Raw genomic sequence first — 26176 nt, 5'->3', positions numbered from 1 at the left:
AAAATCTTACTGTGGGCTGCTTTTGGACCCCTATTTAAAATCACAGTGGTAGTTCATGGAAACGGAAAACTTCTATGTGTGTGTGTAATATGTGCATGTGTGTACGTATGTGTGTAGCTTACACACAAGCACACAACCACAGCTATACACCTCATTCTTTGGCCACACTGCTTCAGCTATACCAATAATTCTTTTCACAGAGTTGGCATCTTGGGGGAGCCTCGATGTCAGTTCAACCCCCATACCCTCCTCCCCCTTGAACCAGAAGAAAACAAAAGAATGTCTGGGATACATTCTTCCCTGGTAGAAAGAAAGAACATGAGGATCCAGGATACACTGGACTTAGTCACGAGAACATTGTCCTCTCAAACAACATTCCCTAAATAACCTGGTACATTCCAGTTCTGTAATTAAGTCCCTGCATTTGAAGTAAACTACTTCAACTTAATCACTTTGTATAGGACTAATATTTATTATTATTACGCTTTTTAAATTGTTCAAATTATTTTGTTAAAAGTTCAACAGTGGACTATTAAAAGAAATTTCAGAAAGCTCTTGAAAAGCTCATTTTCCTATATTTACTAGTTTGCTTTGTTATTTAGTTACTTCCTTGGCTTCTCTGTGACTATTTAGAGTAACGTATTAGAACGTTTAACCAGTGTTCTAGCAGACTAGTGAAGAGACAGTCTGTTTAGGGGGCGCCTGGGTGGCTCGGTTGGTTGAGCATCCGACTTCAACTCATGTCACGATCTTGCAGTTCGTGAGTTCAAGCCCAACGCTGGGCTTGCTGCTGTCGGCGCAGAGCCTGTTTCGGCTCCTCTGTCTCCCTTTCTCTCTGCCACTCCCCTGCTTGTGCTCTCTCAAAAATAAATAAAACACCTAAAAAAATAAAAGAAACATTCTGTTTGTTTCTAAGTTCATTTTTACTTTATAAGAGTATCTTTGGTACATTTGAAAATGAAATTTTAGGGGCGCCTGGGTGGCGCAGTCGGTTGAGCGTCCGACTTCAGCCAGGTCACGATCTCGCGGTCCGTGAGTTCGAGCCCCGCGTCGGGCTCTGGGCTGATGGCTCAGAGCCTGGAGCCTGTTTCCGATTCTGTGTCTCCCTCTCTCTCTGCCCCTCCCCCGTTCATGCTCTGTCTCTCTCTGTCCCAAAAATAACAATAAAACGTTGAAAAAAAAAAAAAAAGAAAAGAAAATGAAATTTTATAAGGGAAATAAAATGTTTTTAAAATTAAATCTCGATGGCTATGTTATTTTTTGCGTTGAGATATAAAGTACATCTTGCTCATTTCAAACCCTTTTAACATATACGTTTCATTCATTCTTTCGTTTACTCATTTGACAACAAATATGTATTGAGCCTCTGCTCTAGGTGTGCCTGGATGGCTTAGTTGGTTAAGCGTCCAACTTCGGCTTAGGTCATGAACTCACAGTTCATGGATCCGAGCCCTGCGTTGGGCTCTGTGCTGACAGCTCAGAGCCTGGAGCCTGCTTAGGATTCTGTTTCCCTCTCTCTCCGCCCCTCCCCAGTTCTCACTCAGTCTCTCTCTGTCTCTCAAAAATAAACATTAAAAAAAAAAAAAAAAAGCCTCTGCTCCATCCAAAGCCTTGTGGTGGGTTATGTAGGGAAAAGGGATCATCAAGACAGAGACCATATCCTCAGGTCTGGATGGTAGAGAAGATAAATAAAATACACACCTGCTCACAAGACAATTTTAAATGTATTAGAGGCCATGAAAGAGATAAAAACCAAGTGCCCTAAGATGACCGAGCAGAAGAACAATCACTTCTAGGGGGACTGGGAGCATTCTGACTCAAATTTGGCTTTGCAGGGATTGGGTGACACTAAAGGGGGACTTCCGGTCAAGAAAGAACGTGTGCAAGGACACAGAGATGAAAAAGTGTGCCCTGTGAGGAAAGGCAAGAGCACAGTGGAGCAGAAGGCAAAGGACAGCTAAATGTCCACTAGGGAGTGAGTTGGATGTTACCTGGCAGACGACGATTAGAAATCACTCGGGAAAGCACTCCACTATGTGGAATACAGAGCCACTGGTTCTATGTTACCATTTTAAAGTCCTGTAGGAGTTTCACCTGTTAACTGGATTGAATTAATCTTTCTGTGGTCACAAAGTTTATCCTCAAGCTTCAAAATCCTCCTCGGGCACCTGGGTGGCTCTGTTGGTTAAGCGTCTGACTCTTCATTTCAGCTCAGGTCATGATCTCTCAGGTTCATGAGATCGAGCCCTGCATTGGGCTCTGTGCTGACAGCATGGAGCCTGCTTGGGATTCTCTCTCTCCTTCTCTCTCTGCCCCTTCTCCATTTGCACATGTGCTCTCTCTCGCTCTCTCAAAATAAACATTAAAAAAAAATCCTCCTGCTAGCCTTTAGCTAAAAATGCATTCATTTCACAGAGAAAACTGGACACCTTCCCCAGATTTAATATCAAGAGCAGAGGCACATCAACTCCAGCCTATGGCTAACGCAGGATGGCTTCAACATACCCTCTGTCTTCATGCTGTTATTCTTTACCATCCAAGTCAATTCTGGTGACGACTCCCATTAAAACTGCAAAGTTTTTATCAAAATCGCAGGCTATGAACTAACTTTTGTTGGACTTTTACGTAGAGAATTTGGTTATAATACACTCCATCATGACAAGTTTCTATCTAGAATATGTTGACATGGTTTTATTTTTGGTTTTTATTTTTTTATATTTAAAAATGTTTCAAAAATTTTTAATGTTTGTTTTTGAGAGAGAGACAGACACAGAGACACAGAGTGTGAGCAGGGGAGGGGAAGAGAGAGAGGGAGACACGGAATCCAAAGCAGGCTCCAGGCTCTGAGCTGTCAGCACAGAGCCTGACACGAGGCTCGAACTCATGAACCGGCAGATCATGACCTGAGCTGAAGTCAGACACTTAACCGACTGAGCCACCCAGGTGCCCCTAGTTTTTGATATTTTAAAATAAAACCTGGGAATTATGAGACTTTTATAACTATCTTTCCTAGGGTGTTAGGCTTTTCTCTACCTCCCTTCTGAACAACGAGGCTTTGGTGTACATCATTTATCAATTCCTTCATTTGTTTACTCATTTTTTCATTCCATAGTTGGTATATCCCCACTCTGTGCTGGGCACCATGTTTGGTGCTAGGAATTCAGTGTGGAAAAAATATAGCCAGCTCTGACTTGGAACCAACAAGTCTTGGGGAGAGACAGACGGGAAACATACTCAGATATTGAACTAATCAAGTGGGGATGAATACCGCACAAGAGAAAAAGAATGCCAAGAGTGTGTAACCAGAGACTTGCTGGTATGTGAGAAATGGGCAGGGGAGGGAGAAGTCATCCCTGAGGAAGTAAGACTTGAAGGCACATGGGATCAGAGCAGTGGGAAGCGAGGAGGGAAGTACTCCTAACTGTATTAGTTACCTATTGCTGTGAAACAAATTACCCCAAAACATAGTGGCTTAAAAGAGTAACATTTAGGGGCGCCTGGGTGGCGCAGTCAGTTAAGCGTCCGACTTCAGCCAGGTCACGATCTCGCGGTCCGTGAGTTCGAGCCCCGCGTCGGGCTCTGGGCTGATGGCTCAGAGCCTGGAGCCTGTTTCCGAGCCTGTGTCTCCCTCTCTCTCTGCCCCTCCCCCGTTCATGCTCTGTCTCTCTCTGTCCCAAAAATAAATAAACGTTGAAAAAAAAAAAAAAAGTAACATTTATTGTCTCACAGTTTCTGTGGATCAGGGATCTGGGTTTTTCATATATGACCTCTCTTATGTTGAGACATGTTCCCTCTAGACCTACTTTGCAGAGGGCTTTTTTCATGAATGGATGCTGTACTTTGTCAAATGCTTTTTCTGTGTCTATTGAAATTATCATATGGTTTTTATTCTTTCTCTATTATTGATGTGCTGTATCACATCGACTGATTTTTGAGTATTGAACCACCTTTGCAACCCAGGAATAAATATCATTTGATTGTGATAAGTGAGTTTTTAAATGTATTGTTGGATTTGATTTGCTACTATTTTGTTGAGGATTTGTGCATCTGTGTTCATTATAGATATTGGCCTGTAGTTCTCTCTCTCTCTCTCTCTCTCTTTCTCTCTCTCGTGGTATCTTTATCTGATTTTGATATCAGGGTAATGCTGGCCTCATAAAATGAGTTTGGAAGTTTTCCTTCTTTTTCTATTTTTTGGAATACTTTGAGAAGAATAGGTATTAACTCTTCTTTAAATGTTTGGTAGAATTTGCCTTTGAAGCCATCTGGTCCTGGACTTTTGTTTGTTGGGAGATTGTTGAATACTGGTTCAATTTCTTTGCGGGTAATCAGACTGTTCAAATTTTCTATTTTGTCCTGTTTCAGTTTTGGTAGGTTGTACGTTTCTAGGAATTTATCCATTTCTTCTCGGTTGTCCCAATTTGTTGGCATATAGTTTTTCACAGTATTCTCTTGTAATTGTTTGTATTTCTGTGGTGTTGGTTGTTATTTCTCCTCTCATTTGTGATTTTATTTATTTGGGATTTTTCTCTTTTTTTCTTGATAAGCCTGACCAGAAGTTTATCAATTTTAATGACCTTTTTTCAAAGAACCAGTTCCTGGTTTCATTGATCTATTTTATTGTTTGTTTGTTTGTTTGTTTGTTTTAGTTTCTATATCATTTATTTCTGCTCTAATCTTTATTATTTCCTTCCTTTGCTTGTTTTAAGTTTTGTTTGTTCTTTTTATAGCTCCTTTAGGTGTAAGGTTAGGTTGTTTATTTGAGATTTTTCTAGCTTCTTGAGATAAGCCTGTATTGCTATAAAGTCTCTATTGGAACCACTTTTGCTGTATCCCAAACGTTTTGAAACATTGTGTTTTCATTTTCATTTGTTTCCATGTACTTTTTAATTTCTTTTTTATCTCTTGGTTTACTCATTCATTGTTTAGTAGCATGCTATTTATGTCTATGTATTTGTGGTCTTTCCAGATTTTTTCTTGTGGTTGACTTCTAGTTTCATAGTGTTGTAGTCAGAAAAGATGCATGGTATGACTTTGATCTTTTTTAATTTGTTGAGGCTTGTTTTGTGGCCTAATATGTGGTCTGTTCTGGAGAATGTTCCATGTACACTTGAAAAGAATGTGTATTCTGCTGTTTTAGGATGGAATGTTCTGAATATGTCTGTTAAATCCATCTGATTCAGTGTGTCATTCAAAGCCATTTTTTCCAGGGCACCTGGGTGGCTCAGTCAGTTAAGCATCTGACTCCTGGTTTCAGTTCAGGTCATGATTTCTCAGTTCATGGGTTTGAGCCCCATGTCGGGCTCCACACTGACAATGCAGAGCCTACTCATGATTCTCTCTCTGTCCCTCTCTCTCTGCCTCTCCCCTGCTCTCTCTCTCTCTTTAAAAATAAATAAAACTTTGAAAAAAAAAGAAAAAGAAAACAAAGCCATTATTTCCTTGTTGATTTTGTTTAAATGGTGTGTCCATTGATGTAAGTGGGGTGTTAAAATCCCCTACTACTGTTGTATTATCGATTAGTTTCTTTATTTTTTTTTAAAGTTTATTTATTTTGAGAGAGGGAGAGCACATGTGCTTTCACGAGGAGCAGAGAGAAAGGAAGAAGATTGAATCCCAAGCAGATCTCTGTTGAATAAATATTTATAATTGTTACATCTTCTTGTTGGATTGTCCCCCTTATTAGATCGTGTCCTTCTTTGACTCTTGTTATAGTCTTCGTTTTAAAGTCTATTTTGTCCAATATAAGTATTGGTACTCTGGCTTTCTTTTGACATCCATTTGCATGATAAATGTTTCGCCACCCTCTCACTTTCAATCTGCAGGTGTCCTTAGGTCTAAAATTAGTCTTTTGTAGGCAGCAAATAGATGGGTCTTGTGTTTTATCCATTCTGTTGCCCTATGTTTTTTTATTGGAGCATTTAGTCCATTTATATTCAAAGTAATTATCAATAGATATGTATTTATTGCTATTTTATTACTTTCTGAAGATTTTCTCTGACCCTCTCTTGTCTTTCATGGTTTGCTGGTTTTCTTTAGTGATATATTTTATTTTCTTTCTCTTTATTCTTTGCATATTTATTAGTGGTTTTTGATTTGTGGTTACCATTAGGTTTGTTTATAACTTCCTCTGCATGTAGCAGCCTATATTATTAATTTGATGGTCATTTAAGGTTGAGCCCATTCTTTACTCCTCTTCTCCCACATTTTAGGTATATAGTGTCATATTTTATATTTTATTTTGTGAGTTCCTTGAATGATTTTTTAAATAGAATATTCATTTTTACTGCTTTTGTGTTTCCGACCTTCAAACTGCCATTTTTGGTCTTTCCTTTCCACTCAAAAAGTCCCCTTTAGTTTTTCTTGCAGGGCTGGTTTAATGGTCATAAACTCCTTTAGTTTTTGTTTGTCTGGGAAACCATCTCTCCTTTTATTCTAAATGATAGCCTTGCTGGATAGAGTGGTTTTTTTTTTTGTTTGTTTTTTTTAATGTTTGTTTATTTTTGAGAGAGAGCCAGAGTGTGAGACAGGGAGGGGCAGAGAGAGAGGGAGACACAGAATCTGAAACAGGCTCCAGGCTCTGAGTGGTCAGCATAGAGCCTGACCTGGGGCTTGAACCCACAAACTGTGAGATCATGACCTGAGCCGAAGTCGGATGCTTAACCAACTGAGCCACCCAAGCGTGCATGTATAGAGTATTCTTAGCTGCAGGTTTTTCCCATTCATCACTTTGAATATATCATGCCTCCTTTCTGGCTTGGAAAGTTTCTGCTGAAAAATCTGCTGACAGCTTTATGGGGTTTCCTTTGTATATGTCTTTATCTTGCTGCTTTTAACATTTTTTTTAAAGTTTATTTATTGTGAGAGAGAGACAGAAAGAGCATGAGAGTAGGGGAGGGACAGAGAGAGGGAGAGAAAGAAAATCTCAAGCAGGCTCTGTGTTGTCAGTGCAGAGCCTTACATGGAGCTCAATCCCGCAAATCATGAGATCATGACCCGAGCTAAAACCAAGAGACAGACACTTAACTGACTGAGCCACCCAGGTGCCCCAATATTTTTTCCTTATCACTATATTTTGCCATTTTATTTATTTATTTATTTTTTTTTTTTTTTTAATTTTTTTTTTCAACGTTTATTTATTTTTGGGACAGAGAGAGACAGAGCATGAACGGGGGAGGGGCAGAGAGAGAGAGGGAGACACAGAATCGGAAACAGGCTCCAGGCTCTGAGCCATCAGCCCAGAGCCCGACGCGGGGCTCGAACTCACGGACCGCGAGATCGTGACCTGGCTGAAGTCGGACGCTTAACCGACTGCGCCACCCAGGCGCCCTATATGTTGCCATTTTAATTATAATCTGTCTTGACATGGATCTGCTTTTATTGATTTTGTTGGGAATTCTGTGTGCTTCCTGGATCTGGATATCTGTTTCCTTCCTCAGATTAAGGAAGTTTTCAGTTATTACTTCTTCAAATAAATTCTCTGTCCCCTTTTCTCTGTCTTCTCCTTCTGGGACTCCTATAATACAAATGTTATTACATTTGATGGAGTCACTGGGTTTCCTAAGTCTATTCTTGTTTTGCATAATTCTTTTTTCTGTCTGTTGTTCAGCTTGATTACTTTCCATTACTGTCTTTGGGGTCACTAATTCATTCCTCTGCTTCTTCTAGCCTGCTGTTCATTCCATCAAGCATATTCTCAAATAATCAAATTTTTAAAAGGGCAAAGAATTTGAACAGGTATTATTCCAAGGAGGACATGAAATTGGCCATAAGCACATGAAAAAATGCTGAACGTTATTAGTCATTATGGAAATGCAAATCAAAACCACAATGAGATACCATTTCATACCCACTGGGATGGCTATAAGCAAAAAGCCAGACAAAAACAAGTGTTGATGAGGATCTGGAATAATTAGAACCTTCACAACATTGCTGGTGGGGATGTAAAATGATGCAGCCACTTTGGAAAAAGGTTGTCTGTTCCTCAAAAAGTTAAGTATAGAATCACCTTATGACCTAGCAATTCTACTCTTAGACATATACCCAAGAGAATTGAAAACAGATGTTTCATAAACACATGTACACAAATGTTCATAGAAATACCATTCATAATAGATTAAAAAAACTGGAACAACCCACATGTCTAACAATTGATGAATGGGTAAACAATAAGTGGTATATCCATACAATGGAATATTATGCAGCCATAAAGAATGAAGCACTAATTCATGCTACAATGTGAATAAAGCTTAAAAACATCATGCTGTATGAAAGAAGCCAGACACAAAAAGCCACATATCCTGTGATTCCAATGGTGTGAAATGTCTAGAATAGGGCAATCCATAAAGACAAGGTAGATTAGTGGTTGCCAGAGGCTGAGGGGAGGAGGGAATGGTGAGTGACTGCTAACAGGCAGGATTTGATTTGGGGCTGATAAAAATGTGCATTAGATAGTGTTAATGGTTATACATGATGAATATACTATCCCTGAATTGTACACTTTAAAAGAGTGAATTTTATAGTAAGTGACTTATATCTCAATTTAAAGAAAAGAAGGAAATTATGAGAAACTGCCACATGGTGACTAAATGTAATGTAATATAGGGGCGCCTGGGTGGCTCAGTCGGTTAAACGTCTGACTTCGGCTCAGGTCATGATCTCATGGTCTGTGAGTTCAAGCCCCGCGTTGGGCTCTGTGCTGACAGCTCAGAGCCTGGAGCCTGTTTCACATTCTGTGTCTCCCTCTCTCTGCCCCTCCCCCACTCATGTGCGCGCGCGCGCACGCGCGCGCTCTCTCTCTCTCTCTCTCTGTCAAAAATTAATAAACATTAAAAAAATTTAAATGTAATATTTTGGAAAGAATCCTGAAATAGAAAAAGGACATTAGGAAGAGATTAAGGAAATCTTAATAAGGTGTGGATTGTAGTTAATACTAATGTATCACTATTGGTTCATTAATTGTGGCAAATATACCATACTAATGTAAGATGTTAATAATAGGGGAAACCGGGTGTAAGGTATACAGGAATTCTCTATGTTATCTTTGCAATTTTTCTTTAAATTTAAAATTGTCCTAAAATAAAAATTCGATTTAAAAAATGTTTGGCAAATACCTCTGTAGGATTCTGATACGTGGGCACAGAGATGAACAACATGCTGTCCTCTATGCAAGTTGCTCTCTGGGCATCAGGGGAAAGATAAGACAAATACAGATTCAAAAAGGAGACTGGATGTCAAAAATCAAGAAAAACAGTGCACTAGAGCTTAAGGGAGAGAGCCCATCAGGTGGAGGCAGTGAGAGGTGGGCACGGAGATGGGTCTTGAAGACGTAAGGGGTCTGGATAGGCAGACAGGGGTGGAGCGTACCAGGGAATGCTTCCAGGGGTTCTCACGGTGCTCAGACCTGGAAACTGCGGGGCCATGAGGCCTCGTGTCGTTGAGCTGGACCACAGGGTTGGTTCAGGAATAGTGAGGACTTCTCTTTTACACAGGAAGATGAGGTCTTGTTGCTTAGCCTTCTGCTGGTGACTGCAGAATTCTTTTCTGTTTGGTCTTTGTTTTAAAGCTGCCTGCTCCAGGGATCTAGAGCATCTGAAACATCACTATTGCAGGATTCAGCCTGCCCAACCCTATCATCCTATTTTGGACTTCGTTTATGGCATTCTGATCGCCCAGCTGATTTTTATGCAAAGTAAGAAAAATAAATTTGACTCCTCCGGGGCCATTTTCATTCACCCCTCCTGCCTCTGAACAAGTTTCAGGTTGCAGAAAGCAAGCAGTTTCAGGGAACTGAGAGCACAGGGTGAACTGTCCCCTGTTGTATTTGCAGATTGTCTCCAGAGCAGTCTGTGTCTTGCAGCGGGCTCATGTTGTTGTCACTGAGTTTGGGCACATGCTGGTGGCTTTCTCTCTGGGGGTGACACCTGAGGCAGTCCAGGTGAGCTTTGCCAAGGGCCTTAGTGTCCAAGACCTCTTCCTTTGCACCCTGGCCTTCCTCCTCCTCCTTGTACAGAAGGATTTGTTCTCATTTCCTTTACTTCTCCTACCTCTAACCCAGCTGCCTAAGCCGAGCAAAGAGAGAATGCCCTGGGCTGAGGGCCTCGGCCCTCACCCTGACAAGTCAGGCCACACTGAAACCTGGCACAAGAGTAGCCACCCGAGCCTAGGACCTTGAGGGGGCTCACCTCTCCTGCCTTCACAGGCCAGCGTCAGAACACTGGAGCTATTTAAAATCAAAATTTTAGCTATTTTAAATCAAAATCTATTTGTGGATGCCCCATATCAGTCCATACTTCTTAGAAATGCTTTGTAATGACATCAGCCCTCCTCCCCCTAATGTACACAAGTAAACCTTGTTTGGTGTAAAACAAAAACCCTTAGAAAACACAAAGAAACACAAAACCTTAGAAAAGCACAGAGAGGAGGAAAAAAAAACGTTATCGCCAATGTTTCGTGAATCCGCTTCCAGTCATCTGTGTGCACATACGCACAGACAAAAACCGGGTCGTGTCGTGTGCTGTTGTCCGCACCCCGCCTTCTTCCCGTGGTAATGCATGGTGCACATTCTCCTACAGCAGCCAATACTCAGCTGAAATATTTTTTTTAAATGTTTATTTCGAGACAGCATGAGCAGGGTAGGGGCAGAGAGAGGGAGAGAAAGAATCCCAAGAAGGCTGCGTGCTCAGTGCAGAGCCTGATGCAGAGTTCAACCCCATGACCATGAGATCATGACCTGAGCGGAAATCAAGAGTTGGACGCTTGACTGACTGAGCCAGCCAGGTGCCCCTGAAATATGATTTTCATTGCCCTGTAGTATTCTGTGGTATGAATCTATCATTGTATCCTTGCCCAATCCCTTATGTTATTTTATACGTACTTTATCACTCAAACTGATGGTGGTTTTCTCAGGATAAAGCCCAGCAATGATATTGCTGCATCAAAGAACACACTCATCCTCCAGACCTTATTATTACCCAATCTCCTCCGGGAAGGCTGGTCCCAAAGCACACGACCTCCATCTCTGTGTGAGAATCCTCACTGGGGCATTATCATTTCTTTGAATCATTGCGAATTCTATGGCAGTGAAAGATAGATTTGTATGTTCATTCTAGTTTATACTTCCAAATAAGAGTAAGGGTGAATACCTCTTCACATCGCATCTCCTTTCCTGATTTATCACAGGAATCATAAGAAATGCCTGTTTCTTGGAGTAAATGCATTTCCCAGCCCAAGGTACTATATTAAGGTATTACAGATAATAAAAGTAACAGCGCCTTGTTATAAATTCTGGGTGAAGGCCAATGGTCTCTCGGTGTTTCTTCTTAATTGATAAAATTCAGTTGTCCGTCTTTTAGCTCAGAATCTTAAAATGCTTTCCAGATCCCAGGTAAACTTGTTAAAACACTTTTTAGGTACTTGTTTGTAGGAGTTCTAATCTGCCTCAGCAACTTCTGACCCTCCAGCCTCACCTCCAGTCTGGGAGTGATGAGAGCAAACCAGTCTGAACTCAGGTACCTGGTTATTTACCTAACTCATACACTTTGCTTATTTTTTTATTATTGGACTCTATTTTGATCTTTGTATTATTGATTTGTCATTCTTTGAAGAAATTGCAAATGGCCCTATGAAGAAACCAGGTTACAGAAAAGCTGAATATAGTGAGATCCCATGTGTCTAAAACACACATATATTTATAGAAAGTCTGGAAGGAAATAACTAAATTATTAACAATTCTGCCTGAGAAGTAGGATTGTGAATGATTTTTCTTTTTTTTTTTTTTTAAGTTTATTTATTTATTTTGAGAGAGACAGAGTGCCAGTGAGGGAGGAGAAGAGAGAGAGGGAGGCAGAGAATCCCAGGCAGGGCTCCACACTGTCAGCATGGAGCCCGATGCAGGGCCTGAACCCGTGAAACCATCGAGATCATGACTTGAGCTGAAACCAAGAGTCGGACGCTTAACTGACTGAGCCACCCAGGCACCCCATGAATGATTTTTCTTTAAACATTTTTGCTTACGTGTACTTTCTATTTTTTTACAATAGATTAAAAAATAGCGTCCCCAATTTCTTGCATAGTGGTGACATCTAACACCCACCCCCATCGGGCAGCACACAGAGACATCAAAAGACGACAAAAGATGAGCAAACGATGTGACTAGGTAATTAGCCACAGAAGGAGAAGCACAAATGGCCAATATGAAGAGGTATTTGTTCTCACTACTCGTTGGATGTCTAGATTAGAACATATGATTCCATTTTCACCTATAGAATTAGCAAAGATTTCAAGAAATGACAATGTCTAACATTGGCAGGAGGCTGGAGAAGTAGGCATTCTCACACACTGACGGGGAATATACTCTGGAAATCAATTTGGCAGGAGCATATTACTTTTTGAACATGTCTGTGTACTTGTATATGCATTTAGGGCTGATTCAAATGTCAGGTTCCTTCATGTCAATCTGTGGTGATGTGAGACTTAATGAGGGATGGAGCTATATCATTTCATCCAGCCCTGTGACCAGAGAGATACTTCAGAAGTGCTTTGGAGGGTGATTATGATATTGATAAATAGTTTAGCACCCTGAATGTACAAGCAGTCGTCAGTCATTGACAGAAAGCCTACTCAGCAGTCAGTGCCTTGCTAGATCTATGAGGGATTCAAGAAGAATAAGGTGGGGTTCCTGTTCTCACAGCTGAACTCCAGAGTCAGGACAAAGCTCAGTCCAAAATGGGGAAGTGTGCAGGTAAGCTCGATTGTGAAGTAGAAACTTAAGGGCTCAGCAATCCGCCAGTTCATAATCATCCTTGCAGAAATAGCGAGGACCCTGGGGAGGAGGAGCTCCTGTCTCATTTTCCCTGCTCACTCCATCTTCCTCCCGCACTGATGCTTTGGTGAACACTTACCATGCAGCACGGCGGGTGCATCTGAGTTTGCCTTGTTTCCCTGGCAGGCAGTGAACTCTTTCAAGTGTAGCCCAGGGCAACCCAGATAGTTGATGAGGGAAAGTTTCTGTGTTGAAATATTCCAGGTGTTAAATGTAGAAGGAATGATAGCATTAGAATCTTACTATCTTGCAAAACGTCCGTGGAATAGTGGGTCTAGGCACTGATTGCCGGTGGTGGTTAACATTTTGAGGGACATCTAGTCATCAAGTGCCGCCAATGGGAATATGAAACACTACCTATGAAACGTTCTTGCATGGGTGCCTGGGTGGCTCAGTTGGTTAAGCGTCCCACTTCAGCTCAGGTCATGATCTCATGGTTCATGTGTTCGAGGCCCGTATCAGGCTCTGCACTGACAGCACAGAGCCTGGAGCCTGCTTCGGATTCTGTGTCTCCCTCTCTCTCTCTCTCTGCCCCACCCCTGATTGTGCTCTCTCTCTCAAAAATAAATGTAAAAAAAGAAAGAAGAAAGAAAGAAAGAAAGAAAGGAAGAAAGAAATATTCCTGCCAAACCGCTCTCCCCAAACCCCCCCAAAAAAACAAAACCCAAATCAGATTGAGCCTCTAAATCTAACATTTAATTTATGGGAAATTCAGGGGAGGAGCAACATGTTAAATAATACTAGAGGAATTCAATCAAAAAAATCCAAAATGGGGGAACTCTATGGAAAAATGTCCCTTATTCTTCAACAAGTAACAAGGAGGAAGAAAGGAGGGAAGAGGAAACTTTAGGCATATCAGTCAAATGCAGTATGTGGACCTTGCTTGGATCCTGATTTAAACAAACCAATTATTAAATATATATATAAAATTATTAAATTAAATATTAAATTAAATTAATTATAAATATAATAATTAATTATAAATTAATATTTATAAATTATAAATTTATTTTAAATTTATAAAAAATAAATTATAAATTATATTAAATTAAATATATTAAATTATTTAATTAAATTAAATATATTAAATTAAATTATTAAATATATATATATAATCATGGCAATTTACTACTAAGGGGGCTATCTGATATTAAGGAATTATTGGTGAATCTGTCAGACATAACAATGTTGCTGTGGTTTTGTAAGCCCTCCACCACCCCGCTTTTTAGAGGCATAAACTTAAATATTTACAGATGGAAAAAAGAAGAAAGGTTGGCGACGGAAAGGGAGATGAGAATAAATGAGTAGGTATTAATTCTCCTGAACTACCGGATGTGATTGCAGGTTGACTGGGGAGTGTGACACCCTCTTCCCCGATCCTTTCCCTTTGCCACAAGCTCCGACTAAAGCATGCCTGAGACTGTCAACTGAACAAAATGTGCCCTCGAGAAAAAGAACACACTAGCAAAATGCAGTACTTCCATCACGTGCAGAAAACTGGAATTCAGACCGTGCCCGCGGCGGCGGTCAGGCCTCCCGCGGATCCGGCTGATAGCACACTTCCTGCTTCAGGGACTGTGTTCTTTTGTGTGGCTTCTCTGAGCCCACCGCCTGGATAAATCTGCTGCTTTCTACCCAGACGCTGTTGCTTCACTTGGAAATAATTATCTCCTCCACATGCACCCTGTTCCCTTCACCCACATCCCTTATCATGCCATGATAATCACACACTGAAGCAGATGTAAAAGGCACAAATGGAGCATTTGCTTGCCGACTCGAGAGCCTTGTGTCATTGCACACAGAGAAGAAAGTGAGGAGGAGCCCTATCTGCCATCGCAGGACTCACACTGGAACATGTACCCATTAAAGAACAATTGAGTGGATTTTTTAGAGCTAGAATTTTTTTCCCCCATTAGTTCTCGCAGCAAACCAGGAAGAGTGGTAGTTATAGTTGCTGGCTTTTTAAGCCAGGACCCTAAGATACAGAGCTGTTGTTACCAGTCTAGAATTATGTTTGTCTTGTGAAATCGTTTGTGAATCCACAAATAATTACTGCGCACCTGCTGGGCCAGGTTCTGAGAATATTACTCCCATTACGAGATAGACACGGTCTGTGCTCCACATGGCTGGAGCTTCTCTGGGCAGAGGGTGGAACGAGACGGAGTTAGCAGGGACTGACTAGATGGTTTGAGCTTTGTAGGTTGCAGGGATTTTGTCTAATTGGATGGGAATCCGGTGGAGGGTTGTAGGCAAAGGAGTGACACGATCCCATTTATGTTTGAAAAGATTATTCTGGCTCCTGTGTGGAAGATGGGCTGAGGTTAGGGTTGGAGGGGTGGAGAATAGAGGCTGGAGGTCAATTAGAGATTACAGAGGTGGCCCAGGAGAGGGAAGGTGGTAAGCTGGACCAGGGATGGATTCTAGATAAGGCAGAGTTGGCAGGATTTGCTGATGGATTGGCTGTTGGGGAAGAGAAGAAAGAGAGCAAGGAAGTCTCTAAAGTTTTTGGCCTGAGCAATTGGGTGTTTGGTATTTCCATAGGGCAGAATGGATGAAAAACAGGTTGAGGGAGAAATCTTCACTTCTGTTTTTGGACTGTTAACTTTGAGACATCAATCAGTCATCCCTGTGGAGTTGAGTTGGCGTTTGGATAGAGAGATCTGGAGTTCTGGGGAGAGACCTGAGGTGGAAATACAGATTTGGGAGTCAATGGCTCTCGGATTGGTTAAGATTACCTAAGGAGAGTGAAGATAGAGAAGACAAAGGACACTCTACATGTAAGGGGGCAGAGGAGGAGCAAACAAAACGCAGCAAATCCCTTACTTGCTCCAGCAGCTCACCCCGCCTTCAGAATGTGCCACAAGCCAGTGAGGTACGAAGAAACACATGATGGAGAGAGTCATGGTAGACAAGAGAAAAGAGCCTGCCATGAAGTAGGGGTGGCAGCTGGGCAGAAATGCTGCAGGACGAACTGGTACGATAATAACAGAAGTGACTGCCAAGGTTGGGAACATAGAGGTCCACTGTGCAGGCTCCAAGTGTGGCGCCCCCTTGATGAGGGCTGAGTAGTGAAAGGCTGGCGAGAAAGTGGAGACCAAGCCTCTGGCCAGTGCAGAGTTTGCCGTGAAGGGAAAGGAAGAAATGGCGCAGGAGCTAGGGGAAGATGTGCTGTCAAGGAGGTGAAGCTTTAGTGTTGGATTGTTTGGATCTTTGGCTTTTAGAGATCCGAGGTTAAAGAACGAGTCTGTGCTGACACAGGGCAAACTGATGATTCAGGAGAGAGAGAAGGGATACTTGTAGGAGGTGAGAACCTCCTACAGGGAGGTTGGGAAGCATAGGTTGGGGGTTGCCCTTAGAGAGAAGAGACATCTGTCATCACAGCAGGGAAAGCAGAAGGTGTGACATTCTTTCTCCAAGTCTCTTTGACGCTCAGAGGCCCCTTGTGTGTGCACCACTTGAGCAAGGCCCGCTCTCTGAATTGTCAGTAGAGGAAACCAGAGACCAAAAATTCTCAGCCCAGAGGAGTGCATATAGCTAATGATGGACTTTCAGATACCACACTGGAAAGACATAGCTGGGCTGTGAAGAGTGTCTTGTTGGTTTCCCTGAAGCCACACTTTTTGGGTGATCATCTATGCCATTTAGGTATAAGACTGGCCATGGAAGTTGCATCATTTTTTCCCATAGGATCCCTTAACCAAGTCATGAGTCCTCAAGCATTAAAAGGAATAGCACCTGAGCCCTGAGCTGGCTTCACCTCTGTAGATCTTCTTATTTTTTTATTAAAAAAAATTTTTTTATTAGTTTTCTTCATTTTTGAGAGGCAGAGACAGACAGAGCGCATGTGGGGGAGCGGCAGAGAGAGAGGGAGACACAGAATCCGAAGCGGGCTCCAGGCTCTGAGCTGTCAGCACAGAGCCCAATGCGGGGCCCAAACTCACGAACTATGAGATCATGACCTGAGCTGAAGTCGGATGCTCAGCCGATGAAGCCACCCAGGCGCCCCACCTGTAGAATTTATTTTGTGCCCTGGGGTTGTATTTTAAGACTAAGTTCATTGCCCTTTTAGAATTGACTCCCAGGGGAAAGATTGTGTCTCCCCAAAATTTACCATAATTACTTTCATGAGGAAACAAGAATATCTGACCAATCATGGTTTCCTTTTTCTTTTGCTATAAGAACTCTCAGAAATAAATGTAATGCTTGATCACAAGAACTTAGAGTTTTGACCTCTTAGGTTTTTATTTTCTACTTTTATATCTTTTCTTTTGTTTCATTTTTTATTATTTTTACTTTGAAATAATAGCAGATTCACATGCAGTTTTAAGAAATAATACCAAGGGATCCTGTGAACTCTTTGCCTGGTTTCTCCCAATGGTGACATCTTACAAAACTATAGTACAGTTTCACAACCAGATATTGATATTGATTCAGTCAAGATGCAGAACATTCCATCTCTCCAAGAATGCATGATGCTGCCCTTTTATAGCTACTCTCTTCTGTCCCCACCGTCTCCTTAACCTTTGGTAATCGCTAACTTGTTCTCCATTTCTATAGTTTCGTCATTTCAAGAATGTTATATACATTATGTAACTTTGGGGGATTGGCTTTTTTTCACTCAACATAGTTTTCTGGACATTCATTCAGGTTGTTGCATGTGTCAGTGATTTGCTCCTTTGTCGATGAGTAGTACTCTGTGACGTGGATGTAACACAGTTTATTTAATTCATCCTTTGAAGGGCATCTGGGTCATTTCCAGTTTGGAGACTATCACCAATAAGGCTGCTACAAACATTCATGTACAGATTTTGGTGTGAATGTGAGTTTTCACTTTTCTGAGCTTCTATCTTTTCTAGTGAATTGTATTAGGTCTTTTTCTGTGAATGAATAGTATATAATCATCAATAAACAAAGGCCATCTACTTTCTTCTTCGTGATTGCTATTAGCATGCTATTACCCTCTATCTTCACAGCTTCCCAGTCTCTGACTCCTCTCATGGGCTGGAAAAAAGCAGATGAAAATTGGAAGAGTTACGTAGCATGTTTGTGGGTCAAGTGGAGCCTGGGTTCTGGTATATGGTCTCAACTCCTGGCTTTTATATGAAAGCTGCTGCAGTTCTTAAGATACAGTTTATTTTTATTCTTCTCTCCAGGATTCTGGACTCTAGCAACCATGTTGGTTTCAAGTGGCTTGTGTAGAACAGGCTCAGAGATGTGGTTGGGCATTCTTTCATGTATGTAGGCAATCAAAAGTCCTAAAGGAGATGGAAGCACAGTTGACCCCCTAGCCCCACTTCAGGCTGGGTGTAAGATTTGAAATTAAGATAATCACTTCATGGAACCATGGTTTATACCATCTCTGCTGAAAAGAATGCTGAATTCAAAGAAAGAGACAGAATGAATCCACCATGAAACCCAACCCAATATTTTTGTTGAAGCCACATCTGATAGACCATCGATGGAGGAATGAAGGATGGGAAAGCACGTGCACCAGTTCATTTTCTAGAACGGTCTAAAGTGACGCATACAGGGGTGCCTGGGTGGCTCAGTCAGTTATGGGTCTGACTCTTGATCTCAGTTCCGGTCTTGATCTTGGGGTCATGAGTTCAAGCCCTGTGTTGCACTCTGCGCTGGGTGCGAAGCCTACTTAATAAATAATAGGTAAATAAATAATAAAGTGACACATACAGCTAGATATGGCCCTCACTCTGCTCTACTAACATAATATCTAGAAGCCAAATTTTATTTGCCCATTTATTTCACTCAATGCTCTGCTCACTGGGTGCCCGGTTCGGGTGGGGGCTGGAAACTGAGGAATTAAGATGTTCTTCCTAAGTTCAAGGAGCTCACGGTCCAGTGGGAGAGACAGATAAATGTTTAGATAGTCATGACATGATGCACCAAGTGCTATTCTAAAGTTTGCAAGTAGCAGTGGTGACAGCAGCAACCTCCAGTGATGAGGGGGTGGCGTCAGCATTGGGTGCAGGAATGTGGCCTTGCCTGTGGTTGTGACTAATCATCTGCCCTCCCTTTATTCTTGTCTGTTTTCTAAGCTTTCCTGATAATTCTACCCAGTATATTCCCAGTAAATTATCTGTCTACTTAAATCAACCAGACAGTGTTGATGGAGAGATAGGCCACTGGTCTCAGATTCTTAGGAAAACTTCCAGAATTGTTTTTTTGGTTTTTTTTTTTTTTTTTTTTTTTTTTTTTTTGCGTGTAAATGCAGGACGAAGCCTTACATGGTATAAAATGTTGAAATACTTCCATGTCAGTTGGTAAATAGACACTGGCTCTACCCCCATGGGACCCCAAACTCCCTGGTCCCTCCCTTCATTCCCTGTCCCCTATGATCTGTCATCTCAAGGGGTTACACCAGGCAGAGGTGCTCTGGTGGCATTCTTCCTGATTGACAGGTGCTTCTGGTGAAGCACCTGAATGTATGCAGTATACACATATAGGTGGATGTATGTAAGTATGTGGAAGGTGTATATTCATGACAAATTCATCCCAATGAGGTGAATCCTACTACACACACATACTACTACACATTCTGTATGGCTAATGTGAGATCTTTCCATATCAGCACTTGTAGCCTTTTCAAATGGCTCCTTGGCAATCCATTCCGTGGATTTAACCATAAATGATTTAATCAGTTTGGGGAGGTTTCAAAAAATAGGGATGCCCTGCCCCCATTTCTTAACACCAACTTCCAAGATGAAGATTCAGGAAGTCTAGGAAAGGGTTGACTCTGTGAATTTTCCAAACTTTCCAGGTGGTTCTGATTATCGGCCAGGTCTGGGATTTTTTTGGCAGAAGCAATGCATCAGTTCACCCTACAAATATGGAAAGCCCACAAAAAGCCATGAAGCTTCATTTTTTAAAAAATTTTTTTTTTTTTTTAAAGTTTATTTATTTTTGGGACAGAGAGAGACAGAGCATGAACGGGGGAGGGGCAGAGAGAGAGGGAGACACAGAATCGGAAACAGGCTCCAGGCTCTGAGCCATCAGCCCAGAGCCCGACGCGGGGCTCGAACTCACGGACCGCGAGATCGTGACCTGGCTGAAGTCGGACGCTTAACCGACTGCGCCACCCAGGCGCCCCGAAGCTTCATTTTTTAAAAGAAGGTCTACCTTCTCCTCTCTGGGGCACAAGATATAAAATAAACAATATAAAAACCTGTGTTTAAAGGCTTCCAATACTTCAGTTCATCATTGCCCTGGCTTGCTACCAGACTGTACATTTTCTCTGGTTAGCAATAACTAAAAGGAATGCCATTCTGGAAGCAAGATGAGGGGCAGAGACCTCTCAGTAAGTTCCAGATATCGAGGCCAAGCTTTTGCTTCTTCCAAAGAATGCTGCTGTCCCTCCTGTATTTAGAATAAATTCAACTTTGATTGTCCTCCAGGAACTGAGCAGTGGCCAAACATCAGTATTTCTTCAGATTTGGAAATGAATTTTGATTGTTTCTTCATAAGTCGGCATAATGCTTAGATAATCAACTGCAGTTCTTGGCAAAGATTAAAATGTGAACTCAGTTCACCACTCCCAGACTATCTGGAAACCAGGAAAGTATATTTATGGGAAAAGAGGTTTATATAAATACTTTCTTCAGTGACCCACATGATGGAGTTGAGAATAAATATCTTGCTTTTGGTGGATGATACCAAATTAGGTGGAGCTGGCAACATCCCAACACTGAGAACTAAACTCAATATGACCCTTTTAGATTGGCCTTGACAAAAAAAAAAAAAAAAAAAAAAAGATTTGCACCGTAAATACAAGATGAGAAATGGCTCACAAGCACTATAGTAAAAAATAAAATGTTACAAAGTTTCAAAGTTAACAGCTGGGTCGCAACTCCAAAGTTAGTCAGCAATAGGGAAAATATTGGGAAAACAAAAGAACATAATGCTGGAATGTTAATGTGGAGAAGATAAGCACAATTTCTGAATACTTTCCCACATATGGCCTTCGTAGGGCCTTAGCTAGAGAACATGCCTATCCAGTTAGGGCCTTCATAATTTGGGAAGACTATCTAAAAACAATTCAGTGGGCCCTGAGAACTGTGGGTGGCTGAGATGACCAGGGGTGGGGTGGAGAATCTCTAAGAGACATTTTAAGCTAAATGGAATTAGTAAACATATCAGAAAGAGAACTCAAAAACGGCCTAAAAACTATCTTCTAATATTCATGGCGTGATTATAAAGAGAGTGTTGAATATCTTTTTCTCTCTTCCACAGAGGGCACACCTGGAAATCAAGAGGTAAATATTAATAATTCAGATTAAGCTAGGTCTAAGGATGAGTTTGCTTGAAGTAGATTAGTGGGCCGGTGTGTCGTAGCTGGAGAGCACAGAGCATGGACTCTGGAGCCAGACTGCCCGGGTTCACAACCCGTTCCACCACTTACTCCCTGTGAGGCCTTGGGCAGGCCTTACTTTCCCTCAAGCTACCTCACTTTTCCATGTGAGTAGTGGGGAAGCCAAGAGCGTCAGCCTTATAACATCATGGGAAGGATGGCATGAGATGATTATGCAAAGCCCCAAGAAGTGTGTGGTTATTGGCTGATGACTATGGATAGGAAAACTTCTAGAACAGGCTCCTGGAAGTGATTCTTGAGTCTCTTCCTAGGCATTTGAAAGACTATCTCAAACTAATGGTTAAATCTGTAGTGCTAATTCGGGTCAACTCTGTGAAGGACACATGGTTTAGTCATAATTTCAAAATTGCCTCATTCTATCACATTCTTATCTCACAAAATTATTAACCTTATATACCCAGCGGTGTCTGCCTTACACACAATATACATAGTCAATCACATATTCAGTCAAGATTACAAGCCTGAATATGTTCGTGAGAACATTTGCTCCTTAATCTTTTGATATTGCAGAAACATTAGCAAATAGTCTTCATAACAAATCATAAAATATGTTCCTCCCTGAATTTTGTCTCAATGAACCAGTTTAATTCAATTTAATTAAATTCCATTCAGTTTAAGTAACCATTATTGAAGACCTGTGTTAGGCCCTTAGACTAGTAATGCTTGTCTCCTGCCTTTAGAGACTGCATAGTCTACCAAGAAAAGGGTGAAAGATGGCACATTTCAGGTGCCAACTGCTATGTAGAAGCATAGAGGCTGACTGATGACTTTTGCCTGGGAATCACCAAAGGCTCACAGAAGCCCAGACATTGAACTGAACTTCGAAGAAAGTGGGGAGGTGAGAGCATTTCTTGAGGTGAAGCTGAGAGGAGATCTAGGAGTGACAGCTTCTGTCAGGTCCATGAACCACACTTGGCACGCAGAGTGAGGAACATGGTGGCATGAGGAAGAGGAGGCATGGTGAGGGGACAGGAGCTGTTGCTCCAGGGGCTGATAGCACTGAGCGACACTTCCTGGCTCTGCTGGCACCCTACCCTGCCTCGGGGTCCATCAGTGGCCAATCGTGGGAATGGATGGGGTGGCCTCTCCCAGTTCCTCTCCTGCCCTCTGTGTTGGGAAGAAATTCATGTAACTTGTAGGGACTCCATATCCTGAATAGAAAAAAAAAAGTCCACATTTCAACATTGTGGTCTCAGGGAAGTAATGCCCCTCTTTATATATAAGGAAGAGTTGAACAAACATTGGATTTAGAGTCAGGTTCTAGGCTTGGGTTCAAATCCCAGCTCTGGGGACATCAGGTTGGCTCAGTCAGAAGAACATGCAGTTATTGATCTTAGGGTTGTGAATTTGAGCCCCATATTGGGTGTAGAGATTACTTAAAAATAAAAGCTTAAAAAAAAAAAATCCCAGCTCTGTCATGTAACTGTCTATTCTGGGTAGGCTGTTCATTGGCACTCAAGTTTTTCTGGACAAGGGCTTAATATGTTCAGCTCAGAGGACCCTGATAAGGATGAGATGAGAGAGTGCATATGAAAGCAGCCAGCTTAAAGTAGATGTTCCATTGACATTTAAGTGGTTTTTTGATATTGTTACTGTTTTTATTTTGCCTAAGTAATGTTGGCATAGAGCTATGACATTTCCAAATGATCATGAACATAAAGCAGTATTAGGGGCAACAAGAACTCTGAGGCTAAGGGTTTAAGCTGCACCTCCTCCACTGAAAACTCAGAGTGAGAATCGTATGTGTGTGTGTGTGTTTATCTGTCTATCATCTATCTATCTATCATCTATTTTTAACCATTCTTACACATTTGGACCAAATCATTTTCAAAACAGTAAATAATAAATGCCAGAGTAAGACATTTTATCTGTGATAAATGGAGTAGAAGGAACTTTTTCCTCCAACTCTGTTTCTTTTTTTTTTTAAGTTTATTTGTGTGTGTGTGTGTGTGAGAGAGATAGAGTGCGAATGGAGGAGGGGCCGAGAGAGAGAGAGAGAGAGAGAGAAGGAGACACAGAATCTAAAGCAGGCTCCAGGCTCTGAGCTGTCAGCACAGAGCCCGATGCGGGACTCAAGCTCACAGACCATGAGATCACAACCTGAGCCAAAGTCGAAAGCTCAACGGACTGAGCCACCTGGGTGCCCCTCCTCCAACTCTGTTTCTAAGGATTCTGGTAATATCTGCCCAAATCACAGAAGTATGTTAGAAGAAAGCACTCATTCAGTTTATTTCTATGTTTCAAATTGGTGCAAGTATAGAACACTCTATGGTAATGTGCGAAAATTTAAGAAACCCCACCCACGCCCTGGATGTTTTTGTGAAACTTTCCATAATAAGAACAATAAGGAGAAATAGTAGGGGCCCCCGGGTGTCTCAGTTGATTAAGCATCTGACTTTGGCTCAGGTCATGATCTTGTGGTTCATGAGTTCAAGCCCTGCGTTGGGCTCTGCACTGACAGTGCAGAGTCTACTTGGGATTCTCTCTCTCCTCCTCTGTGTGTCCCTCCCCCACTTGCACCCTCTATTTCTCTCAAAATAATAAATAAATAAATAAATAAATAAATAAACATAAAAAAGAAAAGAGAGCAAGGTGGGTGGTGGTGGAGAACACAGATGTCCTTGCAGATCCGGGCTTAGAGTAGGTTAGGGGACCTCTTTTAATCTCCCTTCAGACATTGGGGTTGTTTTCTCACTGATGTTTTCCTAAATAATAAGAAGGCAGTTCTGTTATAAATCAGTCCTTCTTGGGGTTACAAGGAGGGCAGCTGTGGTGCCACTGACCAAGTCAGTCCCCACCCAGCAGGCTCAGGATCCTGAGGAGACAAAGCTGCATACATGTTCCTGAGCACCAGCTTGTCTCTGGACATGGCCAATGGCCCCAGCATCATTAACAGGAAGTCTTTATTTTCAGGGCTGGGCAGGAGAGAGGCAGCTGGACAAGGAGTGTTCAGTGCTTTGCTATGGTACAAGGTCAAGGCCTTTTTCAAATCAAATGACAAATGACAGATCGTCCTTTGTCCATCCATTGCTGAGTGACACCCGAGGCCCCAGGAGGAATAGTCGGTGCCCGTCATGAGACGCCAGGCCCTCATCACATGCTTGTGTCAGACTCTAAACTAAGAGGCGATGAGCCGGCCTTGCGGTCCTGCTCCTGATGTCTGGCCGATGTCTCTGCTTTCACCCTGTTCTCTTCTTTGGTATCTGGTTTCACAGATGCCAAATACACCTCATTGATTCAGCATTTGGGATCACTGGACCTGAACAAACTGAAGTTTTCCCTTGCAACACCTTTAGTGAAGGATTTGATTAAGCAAGCAACATAAAAAGTTGTTAGAGGAAAGGCAGATTTAACCCACTTACAATAATAAATGTATTAAAAACAACTTTAAGTAGGGTTGATATATTAGCCTTTGGTGGTAGATAGGTTTTCTATTTTGGCCCTTTTCCATTTGGTTGGCATGATGTGTCTGAGTTTATTTAAAACAGTGCTGGAGTGCCTGGGTGGCTCAGTTGGTTGAGCCACCAACTTCGGCTTGGGTCATGATCTCACGGTTTGTGAGTTCGAACCCCGCATCGGGCTCTGTGCTGACAGCTCAGAGCCTGGAGCCTGCTTCCAATTCTGTGTCTCCCTCTCTCTCTCTGCCCCTCCCCCACTCATGCTCTGTCTCTGTCTCAGAAATAAATAAACATTAAAAAAATAAATAAAATAATAAAACAGTGCTGTGGTTGATTAGCAGTGTCTGCTCTGGGCTCATGAAGGATATCAGAAGTGGTAGGAAATAGGCCGGGTATTTGCTTCCTTGGTAGCATTCAAACCTCTTTTAGAAACAGCTGTGTGAAGACAACAAATAAAATTAAAGCAAATGACATTAATTAAGCATTTGTTAATGTTTTAGACCTATGCTAGCTATCATAATTATTTTTTTCATTTGATTCTCATTGTACTCTAAAAATTAGTAATGATTATTTCAATCTTACAAATGGGGAAGTTGAGTCCTATAGTTGACAAAAGTCACATAGCCAGTTAGTGGAGCCACATTACAGATGAAGGTTTGTTTGACTCCAAAGTCTATGCTCTTTCAGTTAAAATAAAAAGGACCTCGGGGCGCCTGGGTGGCGCAGTCGGTTAAGCGTCCGACTTCAACCAGGTCACGATCTCACGGTCCGTGAGTTCGAGCCCCGCGTCGGGCTCTGGGCTGATGGCTCAGAGCCTGGAGCCTGTTTCCGATTCTGTGTCTCCCTCTCTCTCTGCCCCTCGCCCGTTCATGCTCTGTCTCTCTCTGTCCAAAAATAAATAAACGTTGAAAAAAAAAATTAAAAAAAAAAAAAAAGAAAAAAAAGGACCTCTAGTTAAAAATACATTAAGAGACTCAGTATAGGGTGCCTGAGTGGCTCAGTAGGTTAAGCTGACTCAGTTTCAGCTCAGGTCATGATCTTGTGGCTTAATGGGTTCAGGCCCCACATTGGGCTCTGCACTGACAGTGTGGAGTCTGCTTGGGATTCTCTCTCTCTCTCCCTCTCTCTCTACCCTCCCCCACCTGCACTGTCTCTGTCTCTCTCAAAAATAAATAAACTTAAAAAAAAAAAGACTCAGTACATTAAAAGGTTTCAGTATTTATGGCAACACTTTCAATTTAAAAAGTTTAAGTGGAGGGAGCACCTGGCTGGCTCAGTTGGAGGAGCATGTGACTCTGGATCTTGGGGTTGTGAGTTTGAGCCCCGTGTTGGGGGTAGAGCTTACTTAAAAAAAAAAAAAAAAAAAAAAAAAAAAAAAAAAAAAGAGAGAGAATAAATAAATAAATAAATAAATAAATAAATTTAAGTGGAGGTAAAATGGAATAATAAAAAAATACTAAATGAATTCAAAAGAAGACAGGGAAAGAGTAAAAAGAAACAAAGAAAAGATGTGACAAATGGAAAACAACTAGCAAGAAGGTAGATTGAAATCCAACATATCCATAGCTACAT

General features: G+C 41.7%; 1 protein-coding gene across 3 annotated transcripts in view; it reads left to right on the top strand.

Moving 5' to 3' along the window:
* The window catches only part of PPP1R36 (protein phosphatase 1 regulatory subunit 36), a 45192-nt gene extending 30486 nt beyond the window's left edge, over positions 1 to 14706 (top strand). For 2 of the 3 annotated variants that reach the window (XM_086709545.1, XM_086709543.1), the window contains 2 exons: positions 9566 to 9691; positions 14168 to 14706. In XM_086709545.1, coding sequence (XP_086565671.1) covers positions 9566 to 9691; positions 14168 to 14288 — 247 coding nt within the window. In that variant the 3' untranslated portion in view covers positions 14289 to 14706. Of the gene's footprint in view, positions 1 to 200; positions 456 to 9565; positions 9692 to 14167 lie in introns of those variants that run through there. The other variant, XM_086709544.1, reaches the window with a different exon arrangement.
* Positions 14707 to 26176: the final 11470 nt, after the last annotated feature.

The sequence above is a fragment of the Puma concolor genome, chromosome B3 (genome assembly GCF_028749965.1).
Source record: "Puma concolor isolate L17-30 chromosome B3, mPumCon1.1.hap2, whole genome shotgun sequence".
Classification (NCBI taxonomy): Eukaryota; Metazoa; Chordata; class Mammalia; order Carnivora; family Felidae; genus Puma; species Puma concolor.
This window is presented reverse-complemented; position numbering and strand designations above follow the sequence as displayed.